This window comes from Nelumbo nucifera, chromosome 4 (genome assembly GCF_055504915.1).
Source record: "Nelumbo nucifera cultivar China Antique chromosome 4, China Antique-T2T, whole genome shotgun sequence".
NCBI lineage: Eukaryota > Viridiplantae > Streptophyta > Magnoliopsida > Proteales > Nelumbonaceae > Nelumbo > Nelumbo nucifera.
In genome coordinates, this window is record NC_142652.1 from 3,875,155 (window position 1) to 3,887,849 (window position 12,695).

General features: G+C 38.1%; 1 protein-coding gene across 1 annotated transcript; it reads left to right on the top strand.

Moving 5' to 3' along the window:
• Positions 1-852: 852 nt before the first annotated feature.
• Positions 853-4,898, top strand: LOC104592007 (bidirectional sugar transporter SWEET12). Its single transcript, XM_010251151.2, has 6 exons — positions 853-1,098; positions 1,595-1,631; positions 1,776-1,986; positions 2,223-2,384; positions 4,158-4,277; positions 4,377-4,898. Exons 1-6 carry the CDS (start codon positions 1,047-1,049, stop codon positions 4,671-4,673), a joined length of 879 nt encoding a protein of 292 aa, XP_010249453.1. The 5' UTR covers positions 853-1,046; the 3' UTR covers positions 4,674-4,898.
• The last annotated feature ends 7,797 nt before the right edge of the window (positions 4,899-12,695 follow it).

Here is a 12,695-nt window from a genome sequence, read left to right on the forward strand (position 1 = left end):
TGTAATTATGTTTGTTTTTGCTTTCTACTTTCCATCTCTAAACCAACCCATGCCTATTAATAGTAATTAAGCAGTAACTACATTATGATTAATACTCATTAATCCTTGTGTAACTATGAATACACATGCTTGGAGGAGAAGAAAATCATCCCTCCGCACATAGATTACTCTACAACATAACTAAGGAAAACCCGACTAGGGGGAATCCGGATCTTTTTAATTTTGTAACAAAAAGCCATTCCAACACGTTCCGACATGATTAGCGTCCAAACATCTCATGCATGATGGGTACCCGTCTTTTATGTTATGAAATGTGCTTATGAATACAGCACAGCATGTTGCCATGAATTTACATTGGTGCCCCGCGACATGAGACTGGGTCATGGGAATATCTCTTTGTACTGTGGGGGGCGCCTATGCGAATTCTGTTGGAATAATTTTTGTTGGGAGAAGATAAAGAAAATCAACAAAAGAGAGAGAGAGACAAGTGACAACTCATTAGGGCTGACGTGGTGAGGGGGTGTTTCCATGATTCCATCTGGATGGAGAGAAACGGTTGGAAAAAGGTCAAGAGGGGTGAGTCACGACTCACGAGAAGTGGGTTTGGCGCGAGATTACTTGGTGGGGGGGGTGACCGGGTGAGAGAGGGGTAACGTAAAATTCCGTCGCCGCTACTCGCTAGTGCTAACTATATGTGTGGGATGTACGTGTTGGGTGAATGGTTGGTTTTATGGTGCGCCACCTACTAAACCTCCAGTTGTCACGCTAATTGTATGCGTACGTACAATGCGCACCCCTGCTCTACCCCCTTCCGGGCGCTCTATTTAACGAGCATGTCACACCACACACCACATGAGCATCAGTTACACCACCATTGCCACTTCCCTAACCGAGCTAGCTAGAGAGATCAGAGTGTAGTAAGAAGGAAGAGATAGAGATAGACGTTAATCTTTCTTCATCTTGAGACTTAAGAGTCAGAGCGTCAGAGGCATTCTCTGCCTGCCATTTTGTGCGTGTGTTTGGATTTCTTTTATACAGATCAGGAGATGGCGATGTTCGACGTCCATCATCCATGGACTTTTGCCTTCGGTCTCTTAGGTAGAGATAAATAGACATTATTCATCATCACCTACTTCATTAATTAATTGCATATTTATCTTTCTTCTATATCTTTCCACTGTTTTTGGTTTCTTTGTAGCTCTGTTCATAAGCAGAGAGGTTCTTCTTCTTTTACTTTATTTATACAATAATATATCTGGGTAATTTGTTGTGCTTCTTTAGATGATAAGCTTGTACAGATTCACACCGTTATTTACCTACTAAAGGGTGCTCCGGCTCTTATTAAAAGTAACGTAAACAATAAACGCTTGTCACATTTTATATAAGTAATTCTCATTCTAGTGTTTAAACGCAGTACTCTTCTTGTGAAGCACCTTTCCACCTGGTTTTCTTGTTGATTAGCTTTGAGTTATTTAGTGCTGTGTTAATATTGTGAAAATAATAATAAATATTACAAGTCCGTCGTTCTAGCTAGAGTATATATAAGACGTTTCCTTTGTCATTGTTGATAGATGATGTTGTTTGTTTTGTACAGGTAATATCATCTCCTTGATGGTTTACCTTGCTCCAGTGTAAGTGTTGTTGATGCTTTTCTTCTTCTTTAATTTGCTTCAAATGTTATATATGTATCTAATACATACATAGTTTTAGTAAATAGTAATATATCGATGGATATGATCTTCACAGCTTAATTTGTTTGTACTCAAAAAATTCAGGCCAACATTTATTCGAATTTACAAGAAGAAATCAACAGAAGGCTTTCAATCGGTTCCATACGTGGTTGCACTATTCAGTGCCATGCTTTGGATATACTATGGATTACTGAAACCTGATGCTCACCTTCTCATCACCATTAACTCAGTTGGATGTGTTATAGAGACCAGTTACATTACCATGTTCATGGTGTACGCGCCAAAGAAAGCTAGGGTATAATAATGAGACTGTTATTTTACTTTTTCTTCTCCATAACCGTCTTAATTAGCTAAGCTAAAATGTATAGCTTTCTAATAATTCTAGTATACCCTGCAATTAATGGAGATTTCTGTGTTTGGTATTAGCTAGCTAAACTATACACACATATAGCTTTCTAATAGTTCCAGTATACACTGCAATTAATTAATGGAGGTTTCTGTGTTTGGTATTTAATAATCAAAATTTTGCAGGTCCTAGCCATCAAGCTACTGCTATTGTTGAACGTTGGGACATTTTGTTCGATCCTTCTCTTCACTCTGTTTCTAGCAAAAGGTTCAAACCGTGTCAGGGTTCTTGGATCCATTTGTGTTGCCTTCTCTGTGAGTGTCTTCGCAGCGCCATTAAGCATTATGGTGAGACCACCACACTGATGACATACTTTATTATAAGGGCATGCTTTTGCAGCATCATAGAAATAAAATGATTCTCTATTGTGTACTTCATTCAAGAAACTTCCAATGTTTGATTATTAATTATCTTCACATTTGGTGGTTGCTTAATTGCCGTGGTTATATTATACTATTACTATTACTACTACTAATAATAAAATTATGGTGGGATAAATTAAGTTATTGCATAAAGTAGGATAAGGTTATTCATCAGTTTAAGATTGAATTGAAAGTAGGGGTGGCAATTAGATAGATGTGAATGGGTTGAGCTACAAGCCACCCATCGAAACCATCAATCAATTTATGACCCATCTGCATAGAGCCTAAATGGGTGATAACTGATAACCCATTCATGTCCACTTTAACCCAACCCAACCCGCTGATTCATCCTCAATCAACCACAATAAATGGCTTATAATGCTGAAAAACAATATTGAATTTATATATTTGTTTTTAGACACAACAAAGAATGATCCCAAGCCATTAGTAAATACGTGGCAGTTTTCTTTACATTCAACCTACTCTGCTTTGATGAATCCAACACCTCCTATGGGGTGAGGCATTGATCCCCAAAACGATAAGTGGTTACTTGAATCTGTTGATGTAACGTTGAATTAATTGGAGTATTTCTTCCCATCATTCAAATAAAAGTACTGTAGTATATATGTCATGGGGATGGAGGTGTAAAGTGAATGTCAGTCCAATGGTTTCTTTAACAAAAGTTGATAATCATTAACAAATTAAAGCCTTTTCTCGCATATCATTAGCCTTGGAATGAAAGGCCAAAGACAGATAGATGGCCATGTCCGGATCAAAGTCTGGTTTTACTCTTTTCTTCCCTTTCTTAATTATAGGATTAGGAACAAAAATCTCTTTGGTTCTTTTAATCATTGATTTTTTGTTTAACGTATGGCAGCCTCTGCAATCATTGATTTTGTGTATTTTGCATTGGTTCAAGAACACGAGTTAATAGACACTACTGCTTAATTAAATAGTGGACAAATGCTACACCCAGATAGGCTTAAATATCGATTCTTATAGTTAGGTCTTACCTAAACCATAAGAAGACAAGTTAGTAACCATCACCCAACAATGCCCATCCACTTAAGTTTGACTGACCATATCCATCCACTGAAGCTTTGACCCAATGGGTTGTCAACCCATGTACAACCCATTAACTAGATGGATGGGTTGGGTTGGGTGGGAAAAGAAGGCTGGTTCAGAAATTGCCACCCGTAAGTGAAAGCTCCTTAACAGAGGGAGGTGTATATGATTTATTATTAATTGGCTAGAAAGCCAAGGAGTAGAAAAGCTTTCAGTATAAAGAAAAGAAAGATTTGAACATTAGGTAAAAGTGTATATATGTCCAAGTGCATGCCAACCCAATTCGAGACGCATGCATATTTGAAAGGCGCAACAACTACTTTTTTTTTTTTTTTTCGTTTTGGCTTTCCATGTTGATATATATATATTTACTGCTACGCATGGTATTTAACCCCAAGCAAGTCAGGACTGTGGACTGCCGAATTGCAGATAGATATATATATATATATATATATATATATAGATATAGATATAGATATATTTTTTTGGGTAATTAAGTGCTTAGATATTAATTAATTCTTTTATGGGTTATTGGCTATAAATTAAAAGCAAACCAACCATTGCCAGCATTGGAGAATCCTTTCATTTGGCAACATTTTTCATATTATATATGCTTGTTTATTCTACCCGCAGAGACTTGTTATACGTAGCAAGAGCGTTGAATTCATGCCGTTTTCGCTCTCCTTCTTCCTCACTTTGAGCGCTGTTATGTGGTTCTCCTACGGCTTTCTACTTAAAGACTTCTACATTGCTGTAAGTAAATTAAGACTCTCTCTGGCAATAACTTGAATTCATATTCAATGTTGTTAACAAATTCCTTCGTTAATTAACTTTAATTTGGTGATGATATAGCTCCCGAACATCTTGGGATTCATCTTCGGGGTCGCTCAGATGGTGCTATATGCAATATACAAGGACGCCAACAGAAGTAATATAGAGGAACAGCAGCAGAAGGTGAATGAGCATGTCATCGATGTCATTAAGCTAAACTCGGTGGCAAGCCCGGAGGTATGTCCCGTCGAGTTGACAAAGATTGTGGACGTAAGTAATCTGGGCCTGGGGAATAAGGAGCATGAACAAACTGACCATGACCTTGACCATGGACTGGGAGGAGGAGCGCCAAATGAAGCCCAGAACCAGCACAATTAATTGAGTTAAAAAGTGAAAATTGAAGTTGAGCTCGCACCAAAGTATCATGACGATCCATCGTTTATAATTCCCTCCCTGCTCCGTCTCATTATTTACACACATATCTAAAGTAAATCCTAGTTCAGAGTCTCCACTCAAAGTTTATTCCACCCTTAATTTACTGTTCTCTCTCATGTAATCAATATATATATATAAGTATGATAGACGCGAATTAATGTCCAACAATTTATGATGTATGTCGTGCATCAGCTTTGGTGGTACAAATGAAAGAAATTAAGAGATGAAATCAAGGAAATACAAAGTAGTGAAATCTTGAAAAGAAAAACAATTGTATCTGATATGGCACCCGTTTTCGTATTGAAAACATCATACTGCTCGCACCGTTATGCATCTACCCATGACCAATCACAAGTCATCAATATTAATATGGATTTCATATATACGAAACACTGGCATATCCCGGTCACAGCAAAACCTTATGTTTTCTATTGTTTTGCATATATTTGCATTGTACATATTGTACTTCTTCTAAACTGAGCCTTAACGATTCCACAATAATTACCCTACAAACAATATTTACCACCAGGATTGTTTTTTAGGGTAAATTGTAGAAATCTCCCCTGAACTTTATGACATATTTGCACGTAGACCCCCTTTGTTAATATCCTCTAAAAAGATGCTTGAATATGTCTAAAATACCCATACAATTATTGAGACTGGTTTAGTGATTGATATAAAGGGCAAATTTAGAAAAATAAACATTTTATTCAAGAATAACTGCACGAATATTTTAGATATTTCCATACCTCTTAAAAGAGAATTTACTTGCAACTATGCCAGAAAGTTCAAGGGAAGTGACTGCAAGTCTGCAATTACCAAAATTCAGGTAGATTTCAGCAATGGTTAAAATCTTCAGGGGAAATTTCAGCAATTTACCCTATTCTTATTATCTTCCATGAACGTGGGATGGTTAGAATAATAGAATTAATTTTGGGGGTTTGCTATAACGACGCCAAGGAGTTGATAAAATTAACAAGTTCAGTGAATTACAAACCATATACAGTTTGGGTTCAGGTTGCGATAATACTTTCACTTATTTTTGTTCTAGAAAAATGTTTTCACTTGGCATTAAGGGTTACCTTTCTTGGGTTAGCTTTAGCATTATCCATATATTCGGGGACAAATTTATGCTGCTTTACAAGTGTTATGATTATGTCACACTAAAAAATCTCAGCCCTTGAATTTAGAACTTTTGGTGCATATGTATGTACTGTACATAATTTGCATTTCACACACATGAATATATGATTAGACTTCGCCTCGTTTTAAAGCTGGATCGAATTACTCACCGCCTTATCCTATTTGGGTACAAGTTGGACTAAGTTGAACATTGTTAAATTTTGAATGGGCCAAGCCTGAACCTGAGCCCAGCGTAATTTAAATTCTTCGAACCAGAGAACCTGGTTCGCACCCAACTCACACCTTGTGTAACCCACCCAATAGCTATCCACTGCTTAACCCATATCCACTTAAACTCATATAAATGATTTTTTTTTTTTTATAGATAATGCATAACCCACTAGGTGATGTTTAGTTGAGAGGTTCCTTTATTTTTCCAAAGAGTTTTGAAAAGAGAAAGATGCAAAAGTTATTGACAAACCTATATTTATCAGGTTTCCTCTTTAAAAAAAAATAAATTTATTTTTTGAAATTATAAAAAAAAGGCAGTTTAAACCACGGAGGTCTCACAACCAACACTCTATCATGGTTCAAATGGGTCTAGAAGAAAAAGACCTTAAAAGGGAAACGTAAAGGGCCCAGTTTTTGCAAAAAACACCAACACCACCAAACAGCCCCCAAATGGGTGGACTTGCTTAAATAGGTTTTAAGTGAGTGGATAGAGTCAGAAATTGTCACCCCTGGGCTTATTTTCTAAATAGGTCACCTGTGGAGAACTTGGCCCAATCAAGGTTGGTACATCATTAAGGTAAATCTGGTTTTGCAAAATTTCCGTACAGAGAAATGTTTTCTTTTGGAAAAAAAAGTACAGCAGCTTCATTCATGAGTATATATAAACATGGTTGTGAGTACATAGAGTTATATTAGATAGTTACTTGGCCACCCACAGAAATTGTTGTGAAGACATAGAGGATAGCAGGAGTTGGGATCTCATACCCACAAGAACCCTACCTAATATCATGTGGGTAGGAGATCTGAACTCGGATAACAGCAGTGGATTCTCCTTTTTTTTTGTGTTTGGAAGTAGTATATCTCCCATACCCATAATCCTCCTAACCTTGGTGTCGCCAAGAATTGATCCCAAGTCTCTGCTACAATTAAGGGTGTTAATCGGTCGATTTTGGTTTGGATTCAATAGATCCAAACCTTATCAAATCGGATTTGGACGGTCCATTATAATTATTGGATTGGATCGATCCAAAATAAATTCGGTTCATATTTTTATTGGTTTGAATTAGACCTAAACCAAATTTCCAATAATTTGATCATAAGGCCAAACCCTTGTCCAATTTGAAATCAATCAAAACTGAAAACAACATAAAATCACTTTTATGAAAGTACTTTTACGAAAGCATTTTTACGAAAACATTTTTATAAAAACACTTTTATAAAAGTACTTTTATGAAAAGTATTTTTACGAAAGCACTTTTATGGAAATACTTTTACAGAAGCATTTTTACAAAAGTACTTTTATGAAAACACTTTTACAGAAGTTTTATAAAAGGACTTTTACAAAATCACTTTAATAAAAGCACTTTTACAAAAGTACTTTTACACGAAAACACTTTTATGAAATCACTTTTACAAAAAAACTTTTACAGAAGCACTTTTATGAAAATACTTTTATAGAAGTACTTTTATAAAAGCACTATTACGAAAGCAATTTTATGGAAGCACTTTTAGAAAACCACTTTTATGAAAGAACTTTTACGAAAGCACTTTTATAAAAGTACTTTTATAAAAACACTTCTATGAAAGTACTTTTATAAACATACTTTTACGAAAGTACTTTTACAAAAGCACTTCTACAAAAGTACTTTTATAAAAGTCTATGGAAGTACTTTTCGAAAAAGTACTTTTACAAAAGCACTTTTCTGAAGTACTTTCAATAAAGTGTTTTTATAAAAGCACTTTTATGAAAATATTTTTATTAAAGGACATCTATCACTCTTGCACCCAATATAGTGGGGTGTTTTCCCTTGGGCTCTGTTTGGAAAGCATACAAATACAAATATGTATATTACAAATACATATAAAATAATATAATATACAAGGTTTTGCATTCTGCATATTTGTATTTATACGATACATATTTGTATTGACACTCCTTCCAAACCGAGCCTTAATTATATATTCTGGAATATTCTTCTAACTTATATATTTTGAGAAAAATCTAAAGCATATATACATATGGTTTCTTTTATGTATAAAGTATATCTAAGATAAAATTATTTATAAATTCATGGATAGTTTCTGAACAGTTATAAGTGGACAGTTTCTAAAATGAGAATAAAGAACATATATGCCATCTTTATGCCTATTATATGTTTAGACAAGGGGATAGAAAATGTCCAATGAAAATTCCAGAAAGAATGGGCATTCACTCTTTTATAGGTAGTATAGATTAAGTTATAAAGTAGGACGAGATTATCACTTTAAGATTGAACAATAAGCTCCTTAGCATAGAAATAGACTGAAAAGCTAGAAAGTTGAAAAGCTTTTAGTATAAAAAAAGTAAGATTTAAACTTTAGATAGAAATATAGTAACTTGGGGAGCGGATTAGTTGGAGACAAAAACATACACACCCGGCTGAACTACCTATCACGGTTGAACAAGCCCGTATTCAGTACAGCTGGATCCCAGATGAAATCCACAGTGAGCACTGATGTATTCAACCGTGATAAATAATTCAACCAGGTGTACATTATTTTGTCTCCAGATCATCCTGAGTAAATTGTTAATAATCAAAAGATCGCTCTTTCTCTCTCTTTAGGGTCTAAGTTGGTTGGATGACTGGATCACAACCACATTGAACCATACATGCAACTCATATGAGAGGTGAATGTTCGGAAATTAGGAGTGGGGGATAAGACGGTAAGAGTGCAATTTGGGCTGGTTGAACAAATGTTAAATTTTGAATGAGCCCAAGCTTAAAGCCTAACCTGAGCATAATGTAATTGAAATTCTTTGAAGTGAGACAAATGGATCGTCAGCCCAGATATAACCCGCTAGCGCTATGGTGGTAGTTGAGAGGTTATTTTTGTTTTTACGTAGTTTTGAAAAGAGATAGATGCAAAAGGTGTTGACAGACCTATATTAACCAATTCAGAAACATAAATAAAGGTCGCCTCTTTTAAAAATAAATGCATTTTTCTTTCCAAATTAGAAAAAAAAAGCAGTTTAAACTTGTAAACTTTTTTTACCAAAAAAAAAAAAAACGTTAAACTTTAAACCATGGTTGTCTCACAAACAGATGCTAATTTGACGATGATAAATCTGCAATATTACAGAGTACAAATTCAAATGTGTCTTCGCAAAAAAAAAGTGTAGGGTCCAGTTTTTCAAAAGTACCACACGTCCACACCGACCGGAGACCGTCCTATGGACTTGTTGTTTGGCAGGTCGATCGTCAAAGTGTTTTTGGGCTCGATCGCTGAGGGGCTCTACCTCCTCGGTGTCAGTCTTCATGGTTGGGAAGTCCTTGGGTGGGGTGAGGTCTCGGTCTTGGTGGTCGAGGCCATGGTCATTGTGGACTTGCTCTTAGGTTAGTTGGGCTCTCGGCTTCATGGTTTTTGTCTCATGTTGACTGATGTCTCAGTCTTGACACTAAATGATCATGGTCTTCGGCTTTGTGGCCTCAGTGTTATGCTGGCCGAGGTGCTTTTTAACTCTCAATGTTGCCGGGGAGTTCAGTGGCACCTAGTATTGGAGAGCTTCACGCTCTTTGATTGGGCTAGCCATAGTCCTCGGCTAGCTCTGTTCCGCTTGCCAGTTGGTTGGGTGCACGGAGTTCGATGGTCGTTCTCTTACCATTATGTGGCGGGGACGTCATTCCTATAGTGCCCATTGAGGGCTTGTCCTAGACTCGACCGTGCGTGTAGTGGGTCATTGGCCTCGACCATTGGATCTCGGTCGTGCTGGCGCGCATGTGCAATAGATTGGTGTTCCCAGTCGTTTATAATTTGGTCGGATTGTGTGGAGGCATTTGCTTGTTCTTCGAAGAAAATCTTTTTTTTTTATTTTGAGTTTATAAAATGCTATTCAATCACAATTAGAGCTCGGCGCGGGTTGTTGCCAATGCATTTCTAAGTTCTAGTCGTTCCAACTCCTGGGTGCGGGTCATCCGTGCCTAGATGTTCTTTTTCCCATAGGCCATCCCAACCGAGATGGCAGTGATGACCCCGACAGGGGGAGTTCAGGTTAGGGGCGCATCAACGCAGTGTGACTCTTCTCTGGGCTTATGCTCTTTGATGTCGATGAACCCACAGAGGTATTTACGTCGGATGAGGTCTTCTTGGTGGTGGTGGTGAAGGTCGTGACAGTTTTTGGTTTCGTGGTCGTAGTCCTGGTGGAATTTGTAGTATTTGCCCAACCCCTCTTGTTGGCTTGAGTTTTCATCTTTTCAGGCCACTTGACGAAGCTATGGTTGTGGATTTGTATCAATATCTCGGCCCGTGATGCGTTGAGTGGAGTGAAGTTACGATAGATCGGCAACAGGGTTCTTGGCCTGCAGTCATCTCAACTGTCTTGTCTCTTACCTTCTCAGTCTAGCTTTCGGCTGTCGTGGTCTCTCCGCTTCCGGCCGTGCTGGTCCTCCACCTCCTTGCACAACGCTTGAGCTTATTCGGCGTTCATATATTTATGCGCATACTACATGAGTGTGGTCAGAATGGGCAGAGGATTCTTCTACAAAGAAAAGTTGAACATTGACAAGTGCATCCCATTCATGATGGCGGATATGACATGGTTTAGGGATCAGACTTGAAGGGCTTTGACATTGAATCTCGCCAAATAGTCCCGTAGAGTCTCTCCTCTCTTTTAGTGCACTTGCATGAGGCTGGCTGAGGTCTTTCAGTGTCTCTGGCTGGTGGTGAACAGTGAACTGTACTAGGAATTGTGTCCCCATCTGCTCCTAGGGGGCTATGGATCATGGTGGGAGCGAAGCGTACTAGGTTCTGGTGACACTGTATAGGGTTGTGACTAAGGCCTTGCACATGAGACCTACAGACAAGCCGTGCAACATCATTATTGTCTTGAACCCTTTGAGGTGGTTATTGGGGTCTGATGTCCCGTCATACTTCTCGAACTGAGGTGGCCACCATCTAGATGGGGGCTTGTTTTCGATTTCCTACACGAAGATGGGCTCTTTGGTGAGATGTTGGTCGTGACATGGTTCTGCTGGTCTAGTTGTCGAAGGAGTCGCATTGCGGTCTGCTTGGCTATGTTCCAATTTGGCCAGCCTTTCTCGTAGATCCTGGATCTTGGATTCCCGGTCCGTTGGCATTGCATTCATGCTCTTCTCTTCTTTTGGAGACGCATGATGGTCTCGAATCGAGCTAGATATGGCTATCAATATTGGGGGTTGCTGCAAGCGCTCACCAAGCTGTTCTCGGGCCGAAATCCTAACACCGGAGTGGCAGGATCTACTACGGGTGTCGTGTGTGTGATGTCGTGACTGCGAACTAGACTTCTGGGATGGCTGGGGATGTGCGCGATCTGATTGGGTCCTTTGTCGATCTGTGTGGTGCCTTTTTGTGGTCCTCAGTTTGTGGATCAGCCGTGGTAGGCGCCTACATGACAGGGTGAGTGGCTGTCCTAATGTCTCCATCATCGTTAGGATACAATTGACCTTCTACTGCATGGCTTAAAACTGGGCAGGGCCGATTGTTGTCTATGGCTAATCAAGTTCTCAAGGTGGATACGTATGGAATGAATGGGATCCTCGAGATGTGGAGTGAACTGAGTTGCAAAGCAGTTGGATGTGTTCCTTGGCATGGTTGCGTTTGGTGTAAAATAAGAGGTTAGGGAACTGAATTTTTGTATGGTTCCCACAAATAACACAAATCTAATATTGTCCAAACCGAGGGCGAAGTTAGATAATCCTACCAAGGCCGAGGTGGAAGGACGAAGTCACACATCGAGATTTGCAACCATAAGAAGAGTTAGAGGCTCGAAGAGTTATTCCCTAGGTAGGCACTTTGACACTTAAGTCAATAGGTTAAAAAGGGTTGGTTAGGACGAGCAGGTTGAGACAAAGTCCCTTACATCGAGTGGGGAATGCCTATTTATAGTTGAATATCCATGTTTTGATCGGATAGGGCTTTTGGGGTTGTTGGGATGAGGTTGTCTGCCAAAGTCTTCAAGGGGTTCCCTCTTTGTCGACAAAGTCTGCTTCCTTGTCTGCGTGGACACTCCTTCCTGGTCATTATCTTCTGTTATGCAGCTGATGCTGACGCAGCCCAAAGAGGGCGGTCACGGAGTCTACTACATGACACCCTTAGGCCAGTTCGGCAATCACCCAAATAGTGCATTTATCAATGCTCTTTTATTTCCTAATTAAATAAGACAGTAACCATTTTAGCCATAAAAAATATTATTAAAAACGTCATTTTTTTCCATTTAAGTAAGTATTGACAACCCACATAGGTTGGGAGATGGTATCACTTACCCCCAAAGAAAATAAAATTTTCATGAAGCCCAATATCTTAGTCAATGAAAACCAAAATCCCATTTACGATTTTCCCCAATCAAAATCCAAAAATGAACGGAATTACTTATACAAAAGTATACGGGATTTCTCAATAAAGGAGAGAATTAAAGATGAAAATTGGTATTTTTAGTAAATTGCTGTTAACAACAAAAGTATTAACTTCCCTTCAACATATAATTATTTTTTATTATAGGATTAATAAAAATACTCTCATTATAAACATTAAATATTATTTTATCACATCAACTTTTTATTTTATTTTTTAACCTAGCTTTCAAATTTTGTTAACACT

Excerpts from the sequence above, each read along its gene's own strand:
- LOC104592007 (XM_010251151.2), top strand. The coding sequence starts at position 1,047 with ATGGCGATGTTCGACGTCCATCATCCATGGACTTTTGCCTTCGGTCTC. Across the intron at positions 1,099-1,594 it reads TTTTGCCTTCGGTCTCTTAG|GTAATATCATCTCCTTGATG; the intron begins GTAGAGATAAAT and ends TGTTTTGTACAG. Across the intron at positions 2,385-4,157 it reads CAGCGCCATTAAGCATTATG|AGACTTGTTATACGTAGCAA; the intron begins GTGAGACCACCA and ends TTCTACCCGCAG.